Source organism: Excalfactoria chinensis, chromosome 3 (assembly GCF_039878825.1).
Source record: "Excalfactoria chinensis isolate bCotChi1 chromosome 3, bCotChi1.hap2, whole genome shotgun sequence".
Classification (NCBI taxonomy): domain Eukaryota; kingdom Metazoa; phylum Chordata; class Aves; order Galliformes; family Phasianidae; genus Excalfactoria; species Excalfactoria chinensis.
This window is the reverse complement of record NC_092827.1, coordinates 56053087-56080684: the sequence shown is the minus strand read 5'-3', so window position 1 is coordinate 56080684 and position 27598 is coordinate 56053087. Positions and strand designations below refer to the sequence as shown.

General features: G+C 39.1%; 1 protein-coding gene across 5 annotated transcripts in view; it reads left to right on the top strand.

Moving 5' to 3' along the window:
* The window catches only part of TULP4 (TUB like protein 4), a 142159-nt gene that overhangs the window by 70066 nt on the left and 44495 nt on the right, over positions 1-27598 (top strand). For all 5 annotated transcript variants that reach the window (XR_011903033.1, XR_011903032.1, XM_072331408.1 and 2 more), the window contains exons 3-4: positions 13691-13819; positions 14116-14277. Coding sequence is in view for 3 of the 5 variants with exons in the window: in XM_072331408.1 (XP_072187509.1) it covers positions 13691-13819; positions 14116-14277 (291 nt within the window). In the remaining 2 variants the exon portion in view is untranslated. The remainder of the gene's footprint in view (positions 1-13690; positions 13820-14115; positions 14278-27598) is intronic.

The window sequence follows — 27598 nt, the reverse complement described above, 5'->3', positions numbered from 1 at the left end:
TTTGAGTGAACTGATGGATAAGCCATCATTTCCAGTGACGCCATGCTTATATCTAGCTGGCTTGGGCTTTTGAATATGGATTGGACAACTTTGGTCTTTTGTCTGTTGTTCATATACCAGCTGAATGAACTGCTAGAGGTTGAATATCGTTGTACTTAGGTCTCTGAGAAGCAAGCCAATTTCATCTCAATTCCTTGAAAGCTGCTTTCTGCACCACAGATAATCAATACCTTTGCTAACATTTGCATTAAGTTATGTCAAGTATTGTCCTAAGTGGTCAGATGTGCATTTCCTACCATCCTTATTGCTAATGACATGGTAGCCTCAGAGTCACCCTTGCATCCCATTAGTGGAATGGGTTTGCATTCCCAGTCTGTGGTTCAAGTGTGTTGAGCAAATACAATCATTTTGCATGTCAGGAGAGCTAGCTAACCCTACAGTGCTTCCTCAACCTGCTTTTTGCTTTGTCTTGAAGACTGAGAACTTAAAGATCAGTGCTTTTTAATTAAAGTGTGCAGTTCCACCAATGTGAGGATTTCTTCTAGTTGATGTTTTGTTTTTGTTTTTGGTTTTTTTTATGCTACAATAGTAAAAGAGAGAAGCAGCAATTCTTGCTTTTCAGGGTTGTCCAGTTTCCCTATTGCAATTCTTCTGTCAGTGTAACAGATTGAACTTCTGATTTATCACTCCTTTGTGTTCTCTGCAAAGTCAAATAGAAGTAAAACTACTGGCCGCTTGGCCAGCTGCATCATGACCATCCCTTAATGTGTTTAAAATTAATTTGGGTGTGGTGCTCAGGGACATGATTTAGCAGAGGGTTGTTAGTTAGGGTAGTATGGTTAGGCTGTGGTTGGACTCTGTGATCTTTAAGGTCTTTTCCAACCTGAGCAATTCTATGATCTATGATTCTGTGACACTGTTTTTATTTCATAAGAAATGAAGCACTAGAGGGAATGGCTTCAAGCTGCTCCAAGGGAGGTTCAGGCTGGACATTAGGAAACACTACTTCTCTGAAAGAGTGGTCAGAGAGTGAAATGGGCTGCCCAGGGAGGTGGTGGAGTCGCCGACTCTGGAGGTATTCAAGGAACGTTTGGATGTTGTGTGGAAGAACATGGTCTAGTGAGAACTATTGGTGATGGGTGAATGGTTGGACTGGATGATCTTGTAGGTCTTTTCCAACCTTGGTGATTCTGTGATTCTGCGAAGATAAAGCTGCTAAGAGTTAGCTATGAATATAGTCCATACAGAATTGCCAAAGCAGGTGTGGCATTTTCACAATCCGCTGCTTGGCATTTCTTACAGTATTGCTAGTGTTCAAATTGTCAGAGAACTGTATTGCATCCATCCCAAATGAAGTGGGCCAGTGTATCTCAAACCTGAATACCTCTCTGTGGGTAATATATAAGAAAATAATTATTGGTAGATATCTGATGTCTTGTTTATAATTATATGCTTTACTGAATGTTTTGTAAATATTAGGATTTTTAGTTATTTGTATTGTGGTCAGAGCAGGGGATTGTGATACTTCAGAAAAACAAGAGTTGGGTGCTACTTCAAAGTAAAAGCTGAAGAACCCAGAGAGCCCAGTTTGCTTCTCTCCATCTACTTTGTGGCTTTTCTGCCTGCCCCAGATCCATGCAGGGAGTCTTCCAAGGTTATCTGAATTGCTCATTACTTTTTTGATCTGTACTTATGATCTATAACTGCTTGGACTATGAATTTCAACTTAGCTTGAGTTGCGCACTCAAAATAGTACAATTATTTAAGAGCTGGTTAATTCAAATAAAAATAGTGGGAGTTATGCCAGTGAATTAATATATGGTGATGATGCATAACTGGAATTCAGTAAGTGTTGATTAGTTGTTCTTAAAGCGCGGCATTCATTTACAGGAGCTTCTTTTACATAGCTCAGATGTAAATGTAAATGTTGATGATGTGATCTTGTTTTATACCATCTGTACGGCAACTTTACTAGACTTCAGTGAAATGAACATTGAGATCTTAGGTTTTTTAATGTAATGTAATGTAGCCCAAATAATTGAGAATTTTAAATTTGATAGTTTTTTTGTTGTGGAAAGATCCTTGGCCCTAGGTACTTGAAGTCAAGGAACTGCTGACTCTACACAGGTATTGCATCTGTCTTCTTTGTAACAGCAGCAGACCTTTCCTAATGATGCTTATCTGTCATTTGCTAGAGAAAGGGATGGCTGTTTTGCTCTGCAGTTCTGCTTTAGGTGGAAAAGTAGACTCTCTTTACACTAGAGCTTTCATCTGTACAGAAACTAGAGCAAAGCGAAATCTTAAAAACAAAGGAGATGGAAGTGATGTTCTATTCTTTGTTTATCCTTATAAACATTCAGATCTGATTTATTTTGAGAAAACTTGGGATTGTCACTGCAATTCTATGGAATATGTACAAACAATTAAGCAGAAGTATCATGCAGGGTTGCTTAAGGATAAGAAGACCCTTAATTTGAGGTAGTAGTAGTGTACAAACTACAGGGGAATTTCCCTCACTGGAAAAAAAGCATGACATAGGTCTAATAAAATATTATTCTGTGGAAATGGATATTTTTTTTCTGTGAAATTGCTTTTGCATTTTAATAATTACTGTGAAGAGATAGGAGTTGAAAACTAACCATAAAAATTACAAGCCTTATCACTGTAGTTCTCCCGTCTCTCAGATGGGAGAAGCAGCACGCCTCTACTAGTTTCCCATCCAGCAACATACTATGCAGACAGTGTGCACATGTGGATGGTTGACTTTATGCCTTAATTCATTTCCTCGGATTATATTCAGCTATTTTCCTTAATACCCCTTAAAGGTATTGTTAGGAAACTCCTTTAAATGAGAACTGGTAACCAGTTAAAAACATCTTGTTAGCGACACTCATTTTCATTTCTTGCATGCAACATCCAGTTCTGACGGTGCTCCTCAACTGCCAAAACGCATTTATTGTATGTACACTGGATATAGCCCATTCCTGAAGTTTTTAGAGTATATCCCCTGTCCCCTATATCTTTTGAAACCACAGTTAAGTATGGTGATTCTGAAGTGGAAAAAGCAATTCCTTTGGGTCTTGGGATAGTTAGCATTTTCATTTGTAGGAGTATAGTGTGTCTTGTTTGTTACCTGTGAGGGGTAACAGGAATGCTTTCCTTTAAGGTAACTAATGAGATTACGTGTTGTGTTCTGTGAATACATAAAATGGTTATGTGGCAAATCCTTTTAGCATTGGGCTTAATACATATTGGGGGTGTCTTTCTTGACTGTAGGCATATGACTTCAGTATTGTAAGATTTGTAAAGCTTCAGAGCATTTTTGAATCCTCATGATGGCAGTTTACTATCAAGGCTCCTAAATGTATTCAGTGAGATGTTGACAGCCTAGATATTTTTAAAAAGACTTCTTAGTCACACTAAGTATATTTAATATAGTTACCAAAACAAGTTTTTCTTGCAGTTGCCTAGTTGCTGGAATCATCCTCTTGAGTCTTTAAAGGTCAGACTGCCTTCCATTGGGGACTGGATGCCAACTGTATAATACCTTTTAAAAATAGATGTATGTGGCAGGTGGGATGCCAACCCCAAGATACCCTTTAAAAATAGCCATATGTGGCATCCATCTGCAAAGAAAATGAACAAAACTTGTTGGGGAGCATCAACACTTCCCAGTATGTGGGCAACTGTGCTGTTACTTGCAAAAGGTACCAGCTGCTTATGTGGAGAGCAAGATTGCAGTGAGTGAATTGTAGTATCATCCAGGTTGAAAAAGGCCTTCAAGATCATAAAGTCCAACCGTCAGCATAAACTACTGAGTCCCATCGTTCAACTGTGTCCCTTAGTGCCATATCCACACAGCTCTTAAATACTTCCATTGATAGGGACTCTACCACTTCCATACAGTGACCCTATTCATGAAGAAATTCTTCCTGATAAATATATAGAGAGAGTCTAAACTTCCCCTGGTGTAATTTGAGGGCATTTTGTAGTGTTATGTCACTAGGCACCTGAAAAAAGAGGCTGAACCCCACCTCACAGTGACCTTCTTTCACATAGTTCTAGAGGGTGTTGAGGTTTCCCCTCAGCCTCCTTTTTGCCATACTGTATGGTCCCATTTCCTTCATAACTCTTGCCCAAAGAAGCTGTGGATGCTCCATCCCTGGAAGGCCAAAGCCAGACTGAATGAGGCTTTTAGCAGCTTGATCTGGTGGAAGGTGTCCTTACCCACAGTGAGGAACTGGGACGAGATGATCATTAAATGTCCTTTCCATACCACAGCATTCTGTGAATTTGTATGGCATTTTCTCGTAACGAAATGCCTGTCTTGGAGAACACATCCACTAACTTTTAAACCATAATCTGCAAGCAGCTGCTGCCATAAACTGGCCGTTTTTCTCAGCCTCTTCCTAGGAATGCCCTGTACTCTGTATTGAGAAGTTAGGGTCTAATCTTGGGCCAGCACAGATCGTTCCAGCTGTCACTGCTCTTGCAGAAAGCTACAGCAGTGAATGTAACTGCTTCTAGAGAGCTCAGGAACACTTTTCTGGTGCCAAGGAGGGGATTTGCATTGCTTTTGTCTCTCTGTGCATCTTGGTGGGCTGAGCTCCTTTACATGAGAGGTGTCCCAGGACAGCTTTGAGCAGCACTTACTCCAATGCATGAAGAAGGTGGTGTATGATTTTTAGAAAGCTGTATAGATTCACTTCTTGACTGCTGATACAGCTCTGGTCTTCTCCCCTTCCCGTACTAATTTAACCCCAAATATGGTAAATCATCAATGGCACAGCTATTTCCCAGTCTATAGGAAGAAAAAAAAACACATTTATTTTCCTTAATGGAGGAAAATTCATTTCATTAATTACAGCTCTCAGAAAGCTTTTCCCATGCTCTTCAGTGGCAGCAGTGACTTTGAAGTCACCGTGAATGGGAAAGTAAGAAATTTAGACACCAGCTGCTCTAAATTCACAGTTCCTTGGCTGCAACACAGTGTTTGCAATTAATAGTAGTATTCTTCTTAATAATAATTCCTTGATGTGTATTTCACCTTGGAAATTGACAGCTATGTGTGTAAAGTGAAACACCTGCGTGTAATGTCTCTAGGAACAAAAAGTCAAGTGTGGGAGAGGACAGTGGAGTTTTAATTAGGGAAGGTAATGTAAGAAAAGTAGGATTGGAAGTTGAGCGTGCCACCCCAGGAGAGATAAGCTGTCTACCATAACTGCTGCTGTTTTCTCTAGTACTAGTAATAGGAAGAATACCTACATTGTGCTCTTCATCTGCATGACTGAAGTAGTTTGAATGAAGATAATTATCTTAGCATTTTTGTGGAGACAAGATTTGAAGGCCATAAGCGAAGATGAATGGAAGAAAAATTGCAAGCAGTGTATTTACAGCATGGGAGGTTAGGTGGGAGACACTCGATTAGCCATCATTTAAAAAGTACTGGCATTTGAAGATAGCTAAACTTCAGGTTTCATTTAACTAAACTTATACAGTACTAGACTGCCAGAAAGCAGTGAACTCACATGCAGTTGTGAAACCAAACAAACTGCTTCTATCTTTTTAAAGCGGCCGAAAACTCATGTTTCCCTTGGAAAGCACTGATTGCCACAGAATGCACATAGCTGATTTGTGTGAAATGTGCGTGGATGGATCTCGTTGCAGGACAGGGGCTGTGTTTTTACAGTGATTACTTTTTATCACCTTTTGCAGTGATGAGAAACTTGGGTTGTCCCAGCTAAAGGAAACAGTGGCAGAGCTTATAGCCAAGCTCCAGCTCTCCCCACTGAATTCTGCAGCTGGAGAGGTGAGTCACTTCCCAGGTTCTTTTAAGAAGCAATCCTGCAGCCCTGGTTTGAACCAGTTTTGTTTGGATTGGTGGGTTGAGAGTCAGAAACAGCACTCTAGAGATGAGATGTCCTTGAAATCCTTATAGGACTAAGTGTTAGTTACAAGTAATGTACAGCAAGAAGCACCAGCTTGTTGCTTATTTTAGGCACTCGTTTTCACTTTTAAATTATATTTTAATTGTAGAAATCCACTTTGATCAACTAATTTAAAGTTGGCAAGTGTACAAAATTATTGTAGTTTCCACAAGAATTTAATGGGAATGTGCATTCATGTACACGCCCATGTTGTATGTAATGAATATAGATGCACGGTATTTATATATTATGTACTGATCTGTATTGGCATGTAAAGGGAGTTGCTGGTTTGTCTGATCCTTTTGCTTTTACATTTTGTTTCTGTTCCGTGCTGTGGACTCATCTGTTGCTTTTGATATATGTACTTATACATCTCTTCATCTTTGTTGTCATTAGTAAACCAGTGTGTGGTATGCACTATATGCATGTATTTATGTATATTTGCAAATATAAGTGCAGATCGATCTACTTATTAGGGAATTGCATAATACGATTGCTCAGAAGAGCAAATGGGCAATACTGAGGTGATCCTAGATTTTCCAATCCCGTTTCCCAGTGCTTTGATCCAGCCCTTCTATGATCCTTTAAAGATAAAGGGACATTCTTTAAAGTATGGGATTGGAAGGCTTCAGGTAGACTGACTCATGTGCTCTGCATACGTATGCATTACGAAACATGATCATCTTTAGCAGTTTCTCTGTTTCTGTCATAAGAACAGTCAGGTCTCTTGTCCTCGTTGCTTGGAAAGTGGGCTTTCAATAGCATTAGAAATGTAGTATGATATATTAGAGGGTAAAAAGAAAAAAAGGTAATCAAATTCATGGAGTGTTTAATATTATATATGTTCAGTTGAGTTATAGTGCATTAAATACTGTGCAGCCTGCAGAGATTTTGCTTGTAGTTTCAGAAATGCTAGCACCGGATAAAGGAACTCAGCTCTCTTAGTGTGGCAAATCATGTTGTAATTGAGTTTTCCATTAATTGTTCTCCACCCTTTATTGCTGCTCTGCTCTGTGTACAAGCAGATCTCCTTACCTTATGTTGCTAAGGGAAAAGCGGTGCTGAAGACTTGTGTCTTTAGAGCACATGCCTGCTCTCCAGTAAAACACATGGAGGAGCAGAGATGAAAAAAATGACTCACTACACTGACTGTCGTTTCCTTTCTGTACTAATGTCTTCCTAAATTTGATAAGGAACTCTAGGAACTAATTGCTTTAGCTATTTATCCATTTATTTTCCTTGATGCTTGTCCTTTGCCTCTATAGCAATTACAGACTACGTAATTTAAGAATAGCAGAGGTAAGATGTGAGTAATGAATACTGCAAGGCATTCTAGATTAAGGACTTCTGTCCTTGGAGGATTGATTGGTGTAATATTTTCAGCTCCCTCCTCCAAAAACTGTCATGATATTAGTAATAAGAAAAGCTCTCAGAATACTATAAGTTTGGTAAAGTCTAATATGTGGAGAAAAAAAATGGTCAGTATTACACAATTAAAATCACCAAGCATGGCTTCTGTTGGGAACAAATCACATTTGCTACAAATGACATATTTGCCGCCTCAAAATTGAGGTCTCTCTCTCTCTATATATATATGTATATATAATTTATATATATATATTTTGTCTAACACCTTGATCTGCAATATAAAAATCTGCAATAAATGTTTGCAGCTTTTTTAAATTGGCCTTTTAGATTCCTTTGCCATATGACAAGGCCTTTACCAAATGAACTGTACAGAGTGTTGTTGAAAGCAAGAAGTAACTGTGGTTTATAAACTGTACTTCGTATCTGCACGTTTTTTGCTGAGAAGCGTTACCAGTTATTTTGGTTTTCATTACTGTGTTATTCTAGAAGTGAGTGCACATTGGTGAACAATGTTTTCCATACCAATTTTATACATAACCAACTTTTTAAATGTTGAGGAGTGCAGATCTTGAGCCAGCTGGGGGTGACTAGATAAAAATGCAACTGGGAGAAAGCTGGAAGGAAGCCAGAGGAAAGGTAGATAACTCAAATAAACAGAAAATTTTTTGTAATAGTCACAAAAGCTGGATACCATCAATTTATGTTTCTAATCCACCGCAGCTTACCATATGACTTCCAAGGGCCAAGATCTCACCAACTATAGTGTTGCTGATGATGAATAGGAAAGATCAAAATGGCGTGGCTGTGCGGGTCCTGACCATGGTGCAGGGAGGCTGTTGATGCCCTGTTGCTCCCAGCGGGTGGCTGAGTTTTTGTAGAGTTGGTCAGAATCTTTATAATTAAAGTATTTGGTTGAAAATAAAGCTTGATCAAAGTAGAAGCTTTTCATAAAAGAAACAAAACAACTCAACCCTGTGTCATTTGGAAATGAAAATAAAAAACCACGTAGTTTCTGTTTGTTTCAGATTGTTTTTTCAAGTTATATACATATATATCTAAAGTCATAATAATCTTTTAACGCTTAGAATATGTGTGTAAGATCACTTTCTGTCTGACACAGTACGTGCAAAGGAATATCAGTTGGTAAATGGTTGTGCTGCCAGCTTTCTGTGGTCTCTTATTAAGTTGTGCTCATTCAGAAGTTTTTTTTTGGAGATGAATGGTTTCACTGCAGAGTTGATGGATGCTAGCAGAGCTCAGCAATTAGTGCTGTACACAGTGGAAAGTGATGTCAAGCTGAGTAATAGAGGTGAGTGTCCATCAGATTGCATGTCCTCAGTATTAGAAGAGGGACTGAAGGCAGTGTTCTCCCTGTCATTCTTTTATTCTTGTATGCATGTGTGAAGATGAAAAGATGTGAATGACACAGATCTGAACATTACAGTATGGCAGGGTTCAATGGGAGAAGAGGAAGAAATACCTTCAGAGCAGTTTTATTGAAGAATCACTCTAAAAATGGGACTCCACCCCTGTTGTCCTGAGGGCACTGTGATAACCTGGTGTGTTTGCATTCAGGCTTCTTTGCTCTCTGTTTGCCATTTCAAACTTGGACTTCTAAGAAATAAAAATTCAAAGCAGAAATTGGAACAGTTTGTGAAACAGTGTTTTTGCTGCTTCACATAGGGAATTACACCTGCTTTCTTACTGGAATCACAGAATGCCTCAGGCTGGAAGGGACCTTAGAGCCCACCCAGTCTCAACTCACTGCCCTGGTCAGGGTTTCTCACCCACCAGCTCATGCTGTCCAGGGCCCATCCTTAAATGCCTCCAGGGATGGAGCACCACAGCTTCTCTAGGCAGCCTGCACCGGTGCCTCACTGCCCCCTGAGTAAAGAATTTGCTCTAAACATCTAACTGAAATCTCCCTCTTTTAGTATAAAGCCATTCCCCCTTATCCTGTCACTATTAACTCTGTTTAAAAGTTTGCCTCCCTGCTACTTAAAAGCTCCCGTTAACTACTGGAAGTCTGCAGTGAGGTCTCCCTGAAGCGTTCTTCAAATGAAACAAGCCTAGCTCCCTCAGCTTTTCTTCATAGGAGAGGTGCTCCAGTCCTCTGATTGTCTTTGTGGCTTCCTCTTGTCTCCCTTCAACAGCTTCACATCCTCCTTGGGCTGGGAGTCCCAGGCTTGGATACAGTACTACAGGTGGGGGCTCATGAGCAGAGGGGGACACCACCTCCCTCAACCTGGCTGCCACCCATCTTTTTTTGCAGCCTGGGATACAGTTGGCCACCATAGCTGCAATAGTGCACTGCTGGCTCACATAAAGCTTTTTGTCCAGCCCAAGACCTTCCCTGCAGGGTTGCTCTCAGTGTGTTCTTCCAGACTGTACGCATGTCCAGGGTTGCCCTGACTCAAGTGCAGTGTTGCACTTGGCCTTGTTGAACCTCATTAGGTTCACGTGGGCCCAGTTTTCAAGCCATTCCAGGTCCCTCTGGATGGCATCACAAAACAAGCATGAAGGAGAAAGGGGAAAAAATAAGAGTGAGAGCATTAAAGAAAGGACACAGCTTACTGAGGGACCATGTCAGATGCCTTTCACAAGTTCAGACGGACGACATCAGTTGACCTTCCTTTGTCCACCAATGTCATTGCTCCTTTGTAGAAGGCCATAAAAAATGCAATATGTGATAAACCTTATGTTTTTTAATGTCTAGCATGAAAGCCGCAGTGAAGTCTTAATGGCGAGTCCTTATTTTGTGGTGAAAATTATTTTAAAAGGTTTTAATTTTTATTGATTCTGCTGTTGTAGCATTATGACGTGCAGACAGTTCTTAGGGAGAGTTTTGAGCACCATTAATGTAAATTAAATTTAATTCCATAAAATCAATTTGTCAGCTAGAGCTGTTAAAAATACAGAATGTTCCTTTTTCAAATAAACTTTTCACCACAAAGCGTTGTCCAAAAGGAGCTCAAAGAAAACATAAGACCTTGATTCAAAAGTTCATTGAACTTCATGGCAAGAATCCTATTTGCTGTGATATATTGGCCTTTACACTGTACTTAAATGAAAATATTAGGCCAGGAGTTCCTTGCAGTATTATTTGTGGGAGATAATCGCCTGTGTGAGGTACCAATTTAGAAGCTGATTAATGTCTGCAATACAAAATTTTTATAGAATAGAATACGCACCATTTGCAATTTTTATAGTTAATTTTAAATAAATAAGCAGGCAATATGCATAGGCTGTGCAGGCCACAAATAGTCCACAGGCAACTTTTTTTGGCATGCCGACGTTTTTGTTCTCTCATTACAAGATAAAACAGTTTAGCCCTTCAGTGCCTATGGGAAGATGTTGAATAGGAAGTGGAGAACCATAAAGGTAGAAGTAAAGATGGGGCCCCTGTGAGTTGAAGCTGCTAGTGAAAGTGATGTTATCTTTGCATTTATGGGTTAGCAGTAAAATTTCTTTTTCTGGAGCAATAGTTCAAGCTTATGCATTATTTAAGTGCTCTGTCAATGAGGCATGTTTTCATATTCTTTGCATTTTAGGCAATGTAAAAACCAAATGTCATTGTAATGAAGAAGGATAATCCTTCTTCCTTTCTTTATCTCAGCTTCGATATTTGAAGTGCCTAAAACGAAATTGGAAATACTCAAAGCAGCTGTGGAGTCAGCACCTGCAGTCAGATGTTAAATGTAAATGATGGAAGTGACCTCATAAAATGATAACATTTGTTCTGTGTTTTAAGAAGTTGAATTTTTGAGTTACAAAATTACTTACTTATTGAGCGTGTTATCAGAAATCACATAAAATCATTGTCTTACTTTCATTTGCATTTATAAAGCAGCAAGATTATTACCCTTAAAGCCAGGAGCTGTTTGGAGTTTTGACCTTTGTAGCTCACCAAATAGAGGATTTGGAAGATATTAATTTGTATCTAATTAGGAAGGGAGGAGGAGAACTCTAGCTAATCATGTTTACATTCCAGTGTGTCCTTGGGTTTTGTTTTCATCAAATTGAAAGAAAATACACGTTGCACTGAATTTGAATCAAAAGTTACCTTTGATCTTTAAGAAGGCTCCTATTTAAAGCAGAAAAGAGGCGAACTACACCAAGGTAACTCTTGCCACTTTGCCCATAATTCTTTTCATTAAGTCGGCTGGTGTGTCTAATCTGTGAAATCATATGGTTGTCTCAAATCTTTGTCAGATAAAACAGCAACGTTGAGGCAGGTAGTAACTTTGTGTTCATCGAAAAGCCTAATTTTATTTGAACAAGTAGTTCTGTCTTTTTTTTCTGTCTTTTTTTTTTTTTCCCCTAAATCCTCTAGCAGTTTATTCTGTTCAATCTATGAAACGTCCAATGTGAGGATTCCCCAAGTGCTAGAGATCTGAATTTGACTGATTATAAGTATTTTTTTGTCTATATAGAATATTGTTAGCCTTAGCTGCTCCCAGTCTTCAAGATGAACATTTTTCAGTTATCCTGATGTTGCATATGAGGTTTTCATTGCTTCTTTGGTAATACCGACAAGTACAGTTATGCAGGTATTGTGTTTTGTCTCAGGGTAGATGCAGTAGGGAAAAAATGAAAAATTAGTGCTATTCTTGTTTAGACAGAAGAGACAGAGAAGTCTTCATCCAAAATATTTCTGCTGGTATTACTGTGCTGGAATATTTTATTCACTTCTCTTCCAAAAACAAAACAAAATGAACAAAAAAAAAAACCCCAATGCATGATATAATCCATATAGCAGCGTGACTGGGGGTAGGTTCTACTTGGATCAAGAAGAGTCTGGCATTTTTCTGCAAAATCTCAAATGCAGAATCTCCCTATCTTCATAACAGCATGGAGACAGTTTGTCGCCCTTACTTCTCCACAGAATTTTGAAGCATGAGCTAAGAAACTGTTTTCTTTTTGTTGTTTACTCAATCAAGGGTTGATTCTTCAGGCATGGAGGGCTACGTTGATTTGCACATTCTGTTGTGAATACACTGCAAATAAGCATAGCACTCCTTGAGTGAATGTTAGATCATCTTTTTTTCAGCTCTTCAGTTTTGGTTTCAGACACAGGTATTTATATCCTTATACTGAGAATGACTTCTGCTTTCATTGTGAAATGTGGTAGATCTGCCTACTCAAAGTTCATTTCGGGAATGGAACATTTAGGAACATCGTTGCTTTCCAAGGAAGAACAGGATATATTTCAGGGAAGTCTTTCACTCTTTTCTGTGATTGTATGTATAGATTTATGAGAAAGCATAAACCTAGATGTAGTTGGAATTAACATTCTACTGATTGATTATTGATTATGAAACATTACTTCTCAGAAAGGGTGGTGAGACACTGGAATGGACTACCCAGGGAGGTGGTGGAGTCACCAAACCTGGGGGTGTTCAAGGAGTGATTGGATGTTGTGTTGAGGGACATGGTTTAGTGAGAGCTATTGGTAATAGGTGAACAGTTGGACTGGATGATCTTTTAGGTCTTTTCCAACCTTGGTGATTCTATGATTATTTGTTTTATTTATCTGCACTTGCTGTATCTCTGTGAAGTAATGGGGGAGAAACCTTGTGTATCAGTGTGAGAACCCTGTCCAAATCTCAATGTTTTGAAATCTAATTTGGAAAAAAGGTTTTAAGAAAAATTCATTAACAGAAGGTAAATGGTTTTACAGCTGATTTCTGCTCTAGGCACTAGGATGACACATGTTTTTTGCTTCAGTTCTTTGCTGAGGCCTTTGGAGATTCTGTATTTGTTAAATTGATATTAATTATAACTCAGAGAGCTGTATGACAGATTGGACTTTCTCCAGAAAAGCCCTAATGCGTGAAGAAGTATCTACAGCTGCTTTGTATTCCTTTTCCACGCTATAGCAAAGCAGATTTTCTATGAAATTCCTATGTTTTAATGACTCTGGTTGTTTTTTTTTTTTTGGTGTGTCACCAGTGACATGGGTATTTAAATTGAATTTGCTGTCAGTGCATGCAATTTGGAGTCAGCAGAGTTAAGGATTTGAGTTGGGGTCTAACAGACCCTGAGACTGTGGAGAGGGAAATCATTTGAAGGAGGGTTGGATATGGGGCATCTGGCTTGCCATTTCAAAAATGAAATGCTACCTACTATCATAGAGTCTGTTTTTAGTTGAAAGTATATGATGTCTTCCAGAAACGTCTGATGGGACCTGCATTTCCTGACAGTTGTGACAAAAAGATTCCAGCTGTTCTTGAAAGATGGTTAATGCTATGCTGAAAATTACTATTTTGTATATTTTCTTTAGAATTCGAATGCAGTATTGTTTATTTCACATTATTGTTTAAGCTCTGCTTGTAAAATTGTTGTTAACACTACACAGCTTTGGTAATGCTATTTTTGTTTTGCAATCCTTTAAGGTTGTGCTGGTTAGATGGAATGAACCGTTTCAGAAATTAGCAACTTGTGATGCAGATGGAGGAATATTTGTTTGGATACAATATGAAGGCAGATGGTCTGTGGAGCTTGTGAATGATCGTGGGGCACAGGTTGGTATGCATGTTCTTTTCAGTCCAGAATTACCATGTCCTGAGAGACAAAATGAAAAGGACAATGAGTAGTACTTTATATCTTTGGAAAATACAGGAGAAAATGAAACATTTATTTAGTGGAGTATGCAAGAAGTGTCTTTGCAAGGGCAGTTGCTTTACCTGATAGCCATAAAATCAGTTCTGCTGGGCTAATAGTTGCCCTACTTAGCTCTGTGCAGTGCTAAATTTTATAAAAACAAAAGTAAATTACTACATGTCTAACATATATGTTTTCTTACCTTTGATATACTAAGGTAAGCGACTTTACATGGAGCCATGATGGGACTCAAGCACTTATCTCCTATAGAGATGGATTTGTGCTGGTTGGTTCAGTCAGTGGACAAAGACACTGGTCTTCAGAAATAAACTTGGAGAGTCAGATCACATGTGGCATATGGACTCCCGATGACCAACAGGTAACCAAGATTTTTTGGGCTGACAATTTTATCACATTGGCTTGCTGTAGAATGCACCTCTTTAGAAGCTGTTAAATAAAATGGTATCTGTAATAATGGTTTCCTTCAAAACTGTTGCTCCCACAGATAGTGAAAATTTAATTAATCCCATGATTCTCATTAGTCAGATATGCTAATGTACCAAGTTACCTATCTTCACCTTTCAACCCAATTCCATGCAGCTTAATCAAAGTTTGAGACAGGAATCTGTAATCTGTATTCATACCCCTAATTTGTTGGTGTAGCTATCTTGAAAATATACATTTGGGCAGAGATACAGCATAGACTATTAAACATCTGAGCAGCTGCTTCATTATAGAGCTGCTCAATTTGCAGTTGCAGCAAAAGCAGTTGAACGGACATAGTTACATTTGCCTTCACATGAGCAAATGGATTGAATTGATTCTGAGTGTCAGAGGACCTCTCAGCCATATGCAAAATACATAATTTTAAAAAAGGCCGTTGTTTTAACCACCGAGTCCAAAACTTGCTGAGCTTTGGAAAAGCCAGTTAAAAAATTCTTCTTTACTGCTTTTCTAATGAAGCATATCGTAATGATCACATCACCACTTACAGTGGGGCTTGAGCTAGCCCATTGGTTTCATCCTCAGAATTTGCAATGGCTCTTTGCCATTCAGCTGTTGACCTTCATGGGATGGTCTTTCCTCCCATACACTTGCTGTCATTGCGGTTAATGTATGCATAATATAGTACTGTAAGAAATGATAGGAGTAGGATAGTGCAAAGATCATTTGTAATATGATCAAGACTGGATTATTGTGCTTCATTTTACACTTTCATGACAACGTACTAGTTCAGAACTCAAGGTACTACTGGATTTAATTTAGAATACTATAAATCCATACGAGATATATTCAGTGTTATTTTGGGAATTGCTAGTAGAGTATAGTAGCACTAATAATATGCATTTCTAGAGCAGTATCTAATAATTTTAGAGTGCTCTGCAAAGAATAATGAATAAATTATTTCAATATGGCTCTTTAAAGCCAAGGAGTCTAACAGCCTCTTTTTGCATCTAGGGAGATTCAAGTCTTGACCATAAATAATTTACTCAAGATCAGGGGGAAAAGTCAAGCAGCAGAAGTAGAAGAGAAACTAAGATCTAATAGCTCTCAGTTCCATGTTTTAAACATAAGGCTTCTCCATTTGTGTGTTTCTCAGTTGTAGTTCAATGCTGTATTTAGAAATATCTTCACTTGAGTGTTTAATTTGGGATGACGGGCTGCCTTTGATTCAAATTAGCCAATATGTTTGTACTTACTAAACTGGATGCTCTTTAAGTGCTTATTCCAGAAAACAAACAGTTGTTCAGTGTCCAGATAAGCGCATATGAACATAATGGCCACTTCCAGCTGTGTGAAAATTGCTTGCTTGAGTTACAAGATTCTGTTGCTGACAAACTCACTGAAACAGAGACAAAAACCAGCCACAGGCTGCATATTGCTCTGCACAGTTCTCTTAACAATGGAGTTTGCATGTTAACTGATGATGAATCTTTGTACTGCTCTCCAGAGTTGGTAAAGAGGTCCTGTTGTATGTATTAAGATGTATTTGTCTCTAGAGGCAAAAGGAAATGGAATTCTATGAGGCTCTAGGAGAGGCTTTGCTCAGTTCATACCAAAAATAGAAATTTGGGTGAAAAAGAACTTTGAATATATTACACACAAAGAAGCACATACAAAGATGGATACGCTTACTAGCTTATCTCCCTATCTTATTTCTCTCCTGATGTGTGTCTGTGAAAATGAGGTAACAGTATTCTAGTCTAGCATAGCTTCAGCACCTTCCCTATTAATATAATCTGTAGCCTAACACAGTGAGTGAAAGATAAATGTGAACACTGAAATTTATATTTTCATAATATTATTCTTGCCGCATCTCTGGCACCATGAGAACTGCTACTGGAGATATTCCTGAAAAACATGACACCTCTTAACACAACGACTTTTGACAGGATTAACTTGGAAAGCTACATTTCCAAGGGGAGTGTGCTGTTCAGTATTATTTCACTACCGTCCTCATAAAAATATGCTCAATATGGTCTATCCTGTCACCTCACTCTTTAGTTCTCAGTCATCTGCAGTGCATGTCTTCCTCTTTGCTTCCAGCCTCATTTTCTATCTTTTCTCCCATCTGTTTGACACCAGCAGTCTATCACTGACTGCTACAGCTGCTCTCTGGCAGCTCTGCAAGAGGAGAATTTCCTACCACCATCTTTCTGTTGGAGGAGAAGAATCATTGGAGCTACAGTTATTGCTAGCCACCTTCTTGTTTTGACATAAAGGTGAGTTAGCAATACTTCCATCAAATATGGCAAATGGAAAGTCAAACTTTTAACTGCGTCTGTGGTGATGATGATAGAGTGTGTCTGGCCTCTGGATTTGTGACCTTGCTGGGTTTTGATGCAGACTTGTAAATAAAGCATCTGAGGTTGTGGCTGATGTCAGCTGTGCTTGAAAGTCTGTAGTTAACATTTTCCAAAGACTTCTGATAGCCTAGAGATGGGGATGATGGCTAGAGAGATGGCCAAGGTGGGTATAATCATGTTGAAGTTGAGTTTATAGGTGTATCTTGTAACTAGTTTTCCCTGAGGAATTCAGGACAGTTGATACAACCTGCAGTACTTTATTGCTTAGCATTGTACATCATCAGATGATCTTCTTATGTAGGTCACTGGCAGATTTTTACTGTGCTTGACACCCAGGTCTTTAGTCTGGATATTGAGCTGTGGGGTTCTTTAGCTAATTCAAAACACAGGCCTTTTGATTGTAAATCTGCATGTTTATTGCAGAGGACCAAAATTGAATTTTGTCACTTCCATTGTATTTCTGTAGTCCTGCTTGTGTGGAGAGCTTTCAGTGTTTCCTGTTCCTGTACTCTCTATAACCAGAGCACTCTTCTGGCCAAGGCACAGTAACTTATAATACCACCGTGATCCAGAGAATAATAATAAAATACAACAGGAAAAATTTACAAGGCTGGGTCCTCTGTATCTTGAGTGGAGTTCCATTGTTGTGTTAAACTTGGATGAATGGAGACCACTGAGGACTGTGACCTTCCTTTCTCTCTTTTGAATAGGCTTTCTATAGGAGGACTATAGGAGGCTGTAGAGCCTGATTTGTCGAGGTGATGTGGAGTACGTTTCTGGTGAGATCACCTAGGATCATGCAGGGATGAAAAGTAGGTAGGAAATGTTGGATAACACAGGAGAATTCACAATGGAGACAGTTCTGCTGTGTTGTACCATGCTTGTTTGCACAGAGGGTGCATGCATATCAAGTAGATTGAATGACTTCCCAGGTGAGAAAAACCTGAATTCATCTAGCCTAAGGGTTTATTTATAATTACAGAAGCAATGTCAATAAGTAACTGAGGATTTTTCCTAAGCTCATAAGTCATGTAAAATATTTTCCCAGTGCTTACCACCTCCTCTCCTGTGTGCTTGCTCAGCCCCTAGTGACAGTATTCTTTGAACTTGCTGCCCTTGGGCCATCCTCTCCCAGATTTTACCCAACAAAGAGGCTTATCTATATTCATGATGAAAGAAGAGCAGAGTGTCAGAAGACTACATGGGAACTGTGAAGGAATGGATCATCCTCATGTTTATAGCAATGTAGTGTAGCTCCCTGGACTTCACTGGGATTGTTTCTGCTTACTATTGTGTGTGTGAAGGAAATCTCTAGTAGAGAGAAGCCTTAATGAAAATGAATATATTTTATTAAATCCTGGATATCCCGAGAGGTGTTATTGATCTTTATTTGTTCTCTGTTTCTCAGCTAGTGTAATTTATTAGGCTTTTCTAATAGCAGCAAGGTTCCTTTTCTGTTTTTCCGTCCTCTTTCTTGTAAGCTTTTGTAGTAATTCAGACACTTATCAGAATTCTTTTTGACCAAGACATGACAGACAATGGGTGTGTGTGAATTTCACCAGAGCACTTCCTTCAGTTTCCTTTGGAAATAAGTATACATGCAGTTAATGAGTTTGATTTGCATCCTCCCTGACACAGTGTTAACAGTTGTACATGGTCCCATCACAATTCAGCGTGTGTTAAAACTAAGAATGTGTAAATAAACGCCCTACTTCGAGTCCGATATGTGGCTAATTATGTAAAACGCTGCTCTTGGTGGAAAACAGTACTCTTAGTGGAAGAGAAAACAAGCATAAAATTAGGAATAGCTGCGGTGTGTACTGTAAGGTCTTGTGAGGTCTTGGAAGAAAAACTGTGAGGCCAATAGTGGTTGTTTTGTCCAAAAATGTAGGGTTCTGGAAGTTTGTATTCTTTTTAAGTCATTTGTAGCTTGTAGTAGCTATGCAGGAAGGCAGTTTCTATGCTGTTAGTCGCTCTTGCTCCCAGTGCTTGCCACCCCTACTCATACGGCAACAACAAAGGTTCAGAGTTATTCCATAACAGGCACGAAGCAGGACAGGCCTCAGTGCCTGTCTTCTGCCCTAAGCACCAGCACTGCAGAGCAGAGCCCTGTACCCAGGCAAGAGCTCACATGAGGGAGGAGAGACCTGTGTGCTAATATAACCCTTGGTGCCTTATATATCAATACTGGGCTGTGCCAGGCAGCTAACCTGAGGTACGGCACAACTTTCACTTGGAAATCATGCAAGCAAAATCACCATCTCTGTTCCTCATCTAACGCAGCAGCATGATTACATTCCCTTTGTTCTACTACTGGCAGCTTTCATACTATCTGCATTTGCCTCCTCTCTGTGTACAGGGACTGCCACTAGCTGAGGCAGATCTGTTCCCCAAGGTGACTTTCACCTCTGCTTACCTTTGTCTGCTCTGGCCAGTCTAATGGGGGCTGTGCTGTGGCAGCTTCCACAAGGTGAATGTGGATTACTGTTGACCTTCATGAGGTATTAGTCTTAATAGTGACAACTGCAAAGTAACCTTACAGCGTGACATTTAGGCATGTCAGTATTTTTCCTAAGTCTTCATAGCAGTAGCGGATCTCAGGCCTGGAGGTACCAGCTAATTACCAAGAAGCACTGTCAAATGGCTGCTCATGGCACCAGGCTGTCAACGAGTTTGCCTCTCTGGTTCCCTGTTTTGGTGTGTCCTTAGTCCTGTTAGAATACATTCAGCTTTCGGATCTCCTAATTTTTATCCATGGTCTATGACTTACAGTTACTACAGCCTTTTCAGGGAAATAGTTATTCTGAACAAGTCCTAAGCTGAAAGCAGGAATAGTAGCCTTTCCTGATTTCCAGAACATGGCTTAAAAATATGGAATTTTTAAATGTTCTACAATCTTGCATCTATTTGTGCTAAGATACTGTCTTCCCACCTGTGCTTTCTTTCACCTGCTTCTCTGGAACAAGGAATTTGTGCTTTCCATTTCCTCTACCATTTTGGTTTTCGTCAGGTGCTGTAACTCATGTCTGACTCAGGCAGTCACAGCTATTGCAGGAGTCACACCGATAAGGTTTGATTATGCTCAGACATCTAACTGTCTGAAAAAGGTCTTGAAGACAGCCTTCCAACCAGCTGACAGAGTGATGAAAGGGAGACACAAACAGGCAACTGAGGCAGTGTAGGAAAGAGAAATATTTACCTTAATGATTATGAGAGTTGGAAGGACAAATTAAATTTAAAAGTTAAAAAAAAGCACAGGCAGTGATTTGGTCTTTATTACAATATTCCTTGTCCCTTCCAAGAATCTTTATAGGTTCATATAAAAGAGCCTTTAAAATTCCAGGAAGTACCTGTATTTTTGTTTCTTAGAGTGTAGCAATACATCTTTTTCCCAGTCTGTTCTGAGTGCACTGACTATCAAATGATTCCACGATGAGTAGAACCTCTCAAAATGGTACTGTAAGGTAAAGTCATTGAGGAATACCGAAAGACTTATTTTCATTCTCACAAATTAGCGAGGAAAATGGCTGGAGGCTTTTTATAGTATTGAAGAAGTGCCATTAATTAATTCAGTAGTTTATTCAAGCCAGAAGAAACTGCAGACATGGTTAAATCACATATAGGGATTTTAACATTGCATGCTGCTTAGCTGAGCAGTACTGCTAAAATGCAAAACGAAGACAGAGGGAAGAGATTTTGGCTGTCTTTCAAGATAAATCCCTTTGTTATATAAAACAAATAGATAAGCAAAGCACACCACAACCAAACCGTCCTAATATTTTTGTCTATTTTTAGAAGCATTTCAGACCTTTGTGGAAGACTTTCTACTAAAATTAATGATTTCTGCTCACTTATACTAAGTGTTCTATGAACGCTTACACTCCTACTGCACCCCTTCATAGATGAAATGTGTACTTCTTTATAAATACTTAGAATCCTTAAATTGTTTTTTGCATATGTGTGTAGACTTCAGTGTTCTTGATTTATATATTTATCTGTGCTGCAAGCCATTAACATTTTGTTTTTCATCTCTGCTTGGTGATTTTTGATTTTTATGATGCTATGGAATTGTGACAGGTTTTATGTGAAAAAGAAATGTGAGTTTTAAGTGCTATTTAGCTTTTCTTTTTCCCATCTCTTTTTATTGTATTGTATTAAAGCTTCAATATGCAGCAAAATCTGAAACAATAGATTTCTGTTGCCTGTATATAATTTCATTGCCATTGCCATCACCTCCACCTTTTCTGTCTCAAGTAGGTGTTCAGGCATTATTCTGCTGGGAATACAGCTTGCAAAGGACGGGAAAGAGTTACATAGCTGGATGTACTGTGCCTTTCTCACTAGTGTTCTTTTCTCATTGGCAGTGATGAGCTATCCTGCAGATTTCAGTGCTCAAGTCTTTGCCTTGTGTTTTGCAAGGATAGAGCGTAAATATGTTCTCTCTGGAGCCTCTGGGGCTCATTTGTGGCTTCCAGGAGCTGTGGCATCTCTCTGTGGGTTTATTCCAGACAAGACTTTCTTCTGCCAGAAACCCTGGCCAATAATGCACAGTTATTGAGTAGATAGTTTAAGGAGCTGAGCAACAAGGTGATGCTTGAATGTGTTTTGTTCTTCCCACTAGCTCCATCTGAGCCTTGCCTAATCTTTCCCCTGATGCTCCTCATGCTGTCTATAGCAACAAGGCACTGCAAGAGCTGGTGAGCTGGTGCCATTTATTCTATTTGTGCTATTTGGGGGCTGTTTAGCTACTGATGGCATCGTGGTTCATGTTTTCTCATCTGCTGCAATGTTTCATGTCAACATCATATTAGATGAGTCTTGCAAATAATTTTTCCCTGCCATGACTCTGTCAGAAGGGAAGAATATAGATGTTTTATGTTTTGCTCATCCTTGCAGTCTCTTGTAGGCTGGAAGATTTGATGTTTGTTACTGAAGAAAGTGAATGGCAAAAGAGATCTTTAAACTCTTGGCCTACATCTGGCATGACAGGTGGATAGGTCACAATATTCTTACTTAAGCTGACAGAATCCAGGGTTTATTAAGTTCTGTACACATATTTCCCCTGTCAGGAAAGAAAGGGTATTAATAGAAATAACAAACTGAAGATGGAGGAAGAGGTGAAGACTCATTGTACCGTTCAGTTATTGGGCCCACTTAGCATTTTTGTATCCAGCACTGTTTCACATTTTTGGACCGTCAGTGTTTGAGTCAGCAAAATAAAGATAAGTGCAAACAGACACTGTGTGAATCTTTCTGTGGGAAGTGTCAGAAGAAGGGAATAGTTTGCCTCTCATCTCACCTTGCTGGTTCTTGTATAGAAGGATTTGCTTATGTAGCCTAAAGTCTTCATCTCTTTGGCACAAGGAATATTTATTTGAATCTGTTTTGTTATGCTTCAGCTCTTGGGCAAATAGTAAGAGGAGGATTTGCAGTTCACCTATGCAAAGCAGCAGCACGTGCTTATGTTGGTTTTTAGGCAGTTCGGGCAAAAATGTCACCTTCTGCAAAAATCACCCATCTTTCTGAGGCTATGTCAAATTTAAACATAGAATTTTATTTTCTTTCAGCTTGTTTGATCTGATTATTGTTGGTCAGGAGAGTAGAACATTTCTATTCTCACGGTGCAAAAACTTTCTAAACTGAATTTTTTACAGTATTTTTCAGAAACAGTCTGTGTTTTCCACTTCCAGAGCCACTTGATTGAGTACATTCTGGCCCCAGGCACTTGGTTCATCCAGAGCTTTGTGATCTTTTTGGTTCAAAAGAAATGTCTCTGCCGGAGTGGTTAATTTAAACTTTATTACCAATGGGACTCGATCTGTCAATTTTTTGGAAGTTAATAACAAGACAGGGAGCCAGCATGAGTCTTGAACTTTGTCCAAATACATTCAGGACTGTGAGCCGTCTGAATCATTTGCACAGTAAGGGTGAATTGTAGTGGCTGAATCCGGAGGAAGAGTCTTGTGGATTTCTGCAGCAGGTTTTTGTCTAGGAAAGCAAGGTCAGCATGTGTAGGAAATTGAAGATGGATGGTGGTGTCTTGAAAGGGAAACATCGCACGGTCTTTACATGGTTTTTTCAGAATGAGATAGTATGCCAAAGAAAAAATGGAAACAGTATCTTTTTTATTCTCCAAATTCTTTCCCATCAGCATTTCATCCTATATGGATTCAAATTGTGCTCTCTGCTCTTTGTCCAGAAGTCAGATTCTTGGTGTTCCAACATTGAGGGGGTTGTGGACAGCTGTGTCGGCTGGAAGGGGGTCAGTCCTTACCTACTTCACTTGCTTTTGGGAGGGTGGTGGTTCTTCTGCAATGTTTTGTGTTTTTTTTTTAACAGCTTATTACTCAGCCTCTCTCCTTTATGACTAGCTTACATTTGACCTCACCCATTCTGTATGTTTCCTGACCATGCTGAGTTACCTACCTCTCTCTGCCAACACCCAGGACCTAGAAAGAGAATGTGGAAGTTGGAGGAATTGCTTCCATTAGCACATAGTTTGTCCATGGGGCTTCATGATTCTTCATTGTGAAATTCAAATCAGCAAGGACAGTGCTTCCAAAGTACTTTGTCTTTCAGTTTTGCTGGTCCAGATTGCAGTCCTTGTTGTTAAGTAATACCATCTTCAATGAGGGGAAAAAAATACCCACAGCAAAAGCTGTCAGACTTTTCAAACTCAGAAGGAAATTTTAGCTTCAGCAGACAGCATATCTTTCAGGAAATAGCTAAGCCCTGGCTTGGGAACAGTACAGGAGACTGCCAAGTGTATGTAAGTGCTCTGAGTATCAGTTGATTTCTTTTCTAGATGGAGTGGTTGTTGGTTAGAACTAATAGCGTTTTCCCACCCAGAGGCACCAAATATTTTTTTTTCGTTGCTATGTATAATTTGATATGTGTGAAGAATATGTTTTTCATCGGCATGTGTACATTTTCCTGGCAGTGTTTAGTGAGAATGCAGAAAATCACACTGCTTGAAGAGCATTCCAAAATACTTCTTGTGTGGGAGCTCAGTGATCCAGGTTTGGAGTCCTGTCCATGCTAAAAGCTACAGAAGATGTTGTGGAGATGATCCAGCTGCTGGTTTTGGTTCATTTCCCATAGTACTTTGAAAGCAGTTTGAGACCTAACAAAAGTTAAAAAACAAACAAACAAACCACAAAACATCAGTTCTTTTCCACGTCAGGAATAAACCGAGGCATATTATTAATGTAGTGACCATTATACAGAAGGTCTGCATGTTTCACTGAAGAAATTTGATTGTCATAGGATGCTTTCTAAAACGTATCTGGGGTCAAGAAAGGACGTAGAAACGTGTCAGGAAATAGACAAGTTAGAATTGGAGTGGATATAATTAGGGAGGAATGTAGTAATCATTCTTTCTGTAATTTGTCAGAATGCTTTCAAATAACATTATCTTCACCTGCGTAGTTGCTTCCATCCTCCCATGTCCAGAGCAGCTGTGTAGTCTGACATCCCGCTTATGCAACTACTTGTATTTCTGACTCCTGAAACGAAGGGCAAAGTTGTATCTCATTTACACTCCTTCAGCTATGTTGTGCTGTTTTAGAGTGAAATAAAGGCAGTGCGGTTTGAATCCCCAGGTTTTAGAATTTCAGTCTGTATTAAAAAGATTTGTCACCGGTGTATTTACTTTGTCTTCTCATCTGGGGGCTCTCTAATAGTTATCTAAACCCAGTGGAATTTGTAGGAGAGAGAAAGAAGAAGCCTGAAAGTAGGTAACTAAACCAGCTCTGCTTCTGCAATCTTTAACGGTCTCAAACGGGAATTCCAGTGCTGTGTCTATATGCAGTTAGCTGGATGATCTGATGGTATGTTGTCCATGCACAGGGCAGTAATTCCTCATTTCTGAAGGAAACAAAAAAAAACCACAACCCTCTTTTCAGTATTTTTAGACATAAATGAAGTCAAAGGAAACCTAGTGCTTTTTTCCCCCTGAGTTTTGGTGTGAATTGTGGTGATGTCTCTTTTAGCATCAGTTCAGGAAATCATTTTACAGCAGTTGAATTTTTAATGAAAATAAAAAAGGATTCAGCAGGAGAGAGCAGCTGGCTCCCTCTGTCTGATTCTCTCTCTTTCTCTCCTCATTTTGAGGTAAAAAGAAGTAAAGCCAGAAATGTCACGCTAAGGGGAAGAAAAAAAAAAAGCTTTTCATTTTTTTAATGTATCTTAAGAGGCTGTTGATGCATTGTCTCATGTTTTCTGATGGAGAAGCAATAAACAAAAAGAACAGAAAGGCTGCAAAATGCTAACACTTAGACTACATGGACTGCAAAATGTCTTAACTAAACCTTTACAAGACTGGCAGACTTTTTTGTCAGGCTAATATCACTGAAAGAAAATACCTAAAGGCAATCATTTTCCATGTATTTCCCATGCTGTTAAGCATATCTGCACAAATAATAGAAGTTTGATCCATCATTTTGCATATTAATTATTTTATAATTCAGTTAATCTTGATCAGCAAAATAGATTTATCTTTTAGTATGAATCACAGAATCATAGAATGGCCTGGGTCGGAAAGGGCCACAATGATCATGTAGTTTCAACCCCCTGCTATGTGCAGGGTCACCAACCACCAGACCAGGCTGCCCAGAGCCACATCCAGTCTGGCCTTGAATGCGTCCAGGGATGGGGCATCCACAACCTCCTCAGGCAACCTGTTCCAGTGCGTCACCACCCTCTGTGTGAAAAACTTCCTCCTAATATCTTACCTAATGCCGTATGATGGCATTGTGCTGATGACTGTGGTGCTTGTTCCTAGCATGAATTCTAATGTTTGGCCAGATGGCTAAATTAGAGCAAACAGGACTGATTCAGCTTTCTTGAATTGGTCAGTGTTTTCTGACACTGCAGATGCACTCAGTTGATTTTATTAGTGTTTTGCAGAGTATCATTTCTGAAGTTGTGCTGGCTTCGTAGTGGGAGGATGTTAAAGGAAACACGTAAAGACAGGTCTAAACTTTGAAAAGAGAAATGTCAGGAAGACAAACATCAGACAAGGCGGCTGCAAATTCAGAGGTACACCAGATAAACTGTTAGTGGCAGTGTTGGTCTTCCATGGTACAGTGGCAACAAGGTGGGGCCAAACAGAAGATAAATCAGAAAGGCAGAAAGTAAAACCAAATGCTGAAAGAACGAGGTTTGTGAAAGGTATGGGTGAACAAGGAACCCTTCAAACTTTGGAAATTCAGCCTTAGTGAATGTTTGAAACAAGAATTGTAGGTCAAACCAGGCAAAACCTAAGAGAAATTGGAGGCCTTAAACTGGAGTTCATGAAGCAAAGGGTGTGGAAAATGTTCATAAAACACTATTTTAGGTGCAATACTGATAATAACCTGTGAGATCATCCATGATTTTCTCAGTCACAAGATGCTGAAGAGATTTCTATCTCGGACTACTACTTCACTGTTAAGAGACCCCTAATAAACTGAAGAAATTAAAATGGAATCCTGGAATTGGTTAGTCTGAAAAGCACCCAGCCTTCTGTACAGGCTGTCAGTGTACCTTGCATTGGATTCGAAATTTAGTTTAATATTATTTTTTTGGTAAGTCACTGTCTCAAGGAGTGGAATTGGAGGAAGCTCAGAGAAGAGAGACTAGAATGGTCAGGAATTAAGAACTTCTGTAAAGCATCTGTTGGTCTCTTCTTTCCAAACCTCGTCCTCTGGCTAGTGCTCTCAGTTATAAGTCTAACAAGGAAATCCTGTTTCTCCATTAAAACAACAATAGCAACAACAACAACAAAAGGGGGTTTAAAATAAATAATGCTAAGATGGATTTTGCTAGATTCATTTTCAGAGTTTTTTGTTTTGTTTTGTTTTTAATGAACTCAGTCTGTGAAGTAGTTTTGCTTTCCATGGTTGTCAAATATATATATTTTGTGAAAGTCAAAGGGGCTGTTTTGAAAATCCTGGGCCAGCATGAGTAAAGCAGATTTTCCTTTTCCAGCCTTGTTCCATCATGATGCTGGACTGTCCGTATCTAAGTGTGCTATCCTGACTTCAGCATGAACTATAACCAAAGGTTCATTCATTGCCTCGATACAGAATGAAGATGTTTCAAAAATGTATTGACCAGATTTCCAGGGAGTTTTGTTTGACTAGCGATGTTAGAAACCTTCAGTTTTAGTACCAAATGTTACAGAGGCAGCATCTTATTTTATCAATATCCTTCTGCAGCAGTATTGACTATTCAGTTTGTACAACCCAAATCTTAGGTTGAAAATACTTCTGTCTTCTTCCTCATGTATATACAAAGTCATCAAATGTATTATTATTGGGATTGGGTTATCCAATTAAAGTAAAAATGACTGTAGTTCTGGAAAGCTGCTTAGACAGTGAGGACAGGCTAAGATGTAGGAATGAACAGTGGCTAGATTTTCTGCAGATATAAGTCAACAAAGCTTAACTGACTTAAAGAAGTTGTTATGATCTATAGACTTTTCTTAGCTACTGTCTGTAATCAAATGTGGTGAGACAGTGGGATCTACCCCGTTGCTTCTGGGGTAGGTGCATACTTACTGTTGATGAGTTCAGTTTCTGTACATTAAAACAAATTGAAAAGCAATATATATATTATAGCAATATATATATATAGTAATATAATATATATGTAAAGCAATTTATTTATTTATTTATTTATTTATTTTCCAAAAAAGCATCAGGTCTACTAAATTCTAGTTGTCTTTTGAAGTGGTGGGACTCCTGAGCTGAACATTCAGGCCGCTTGATTTTTTATCGCTCTTAAATATGCAGCTTTGTAGGTTTCAGGGCTGCAAAAACATTTATGCTAACACTGTATTTGGTCAAGATGCATTACAGCATCTCAGCAGATCTTAAGGGAATAGTAGCAGTTCAGCACAACAGATACACA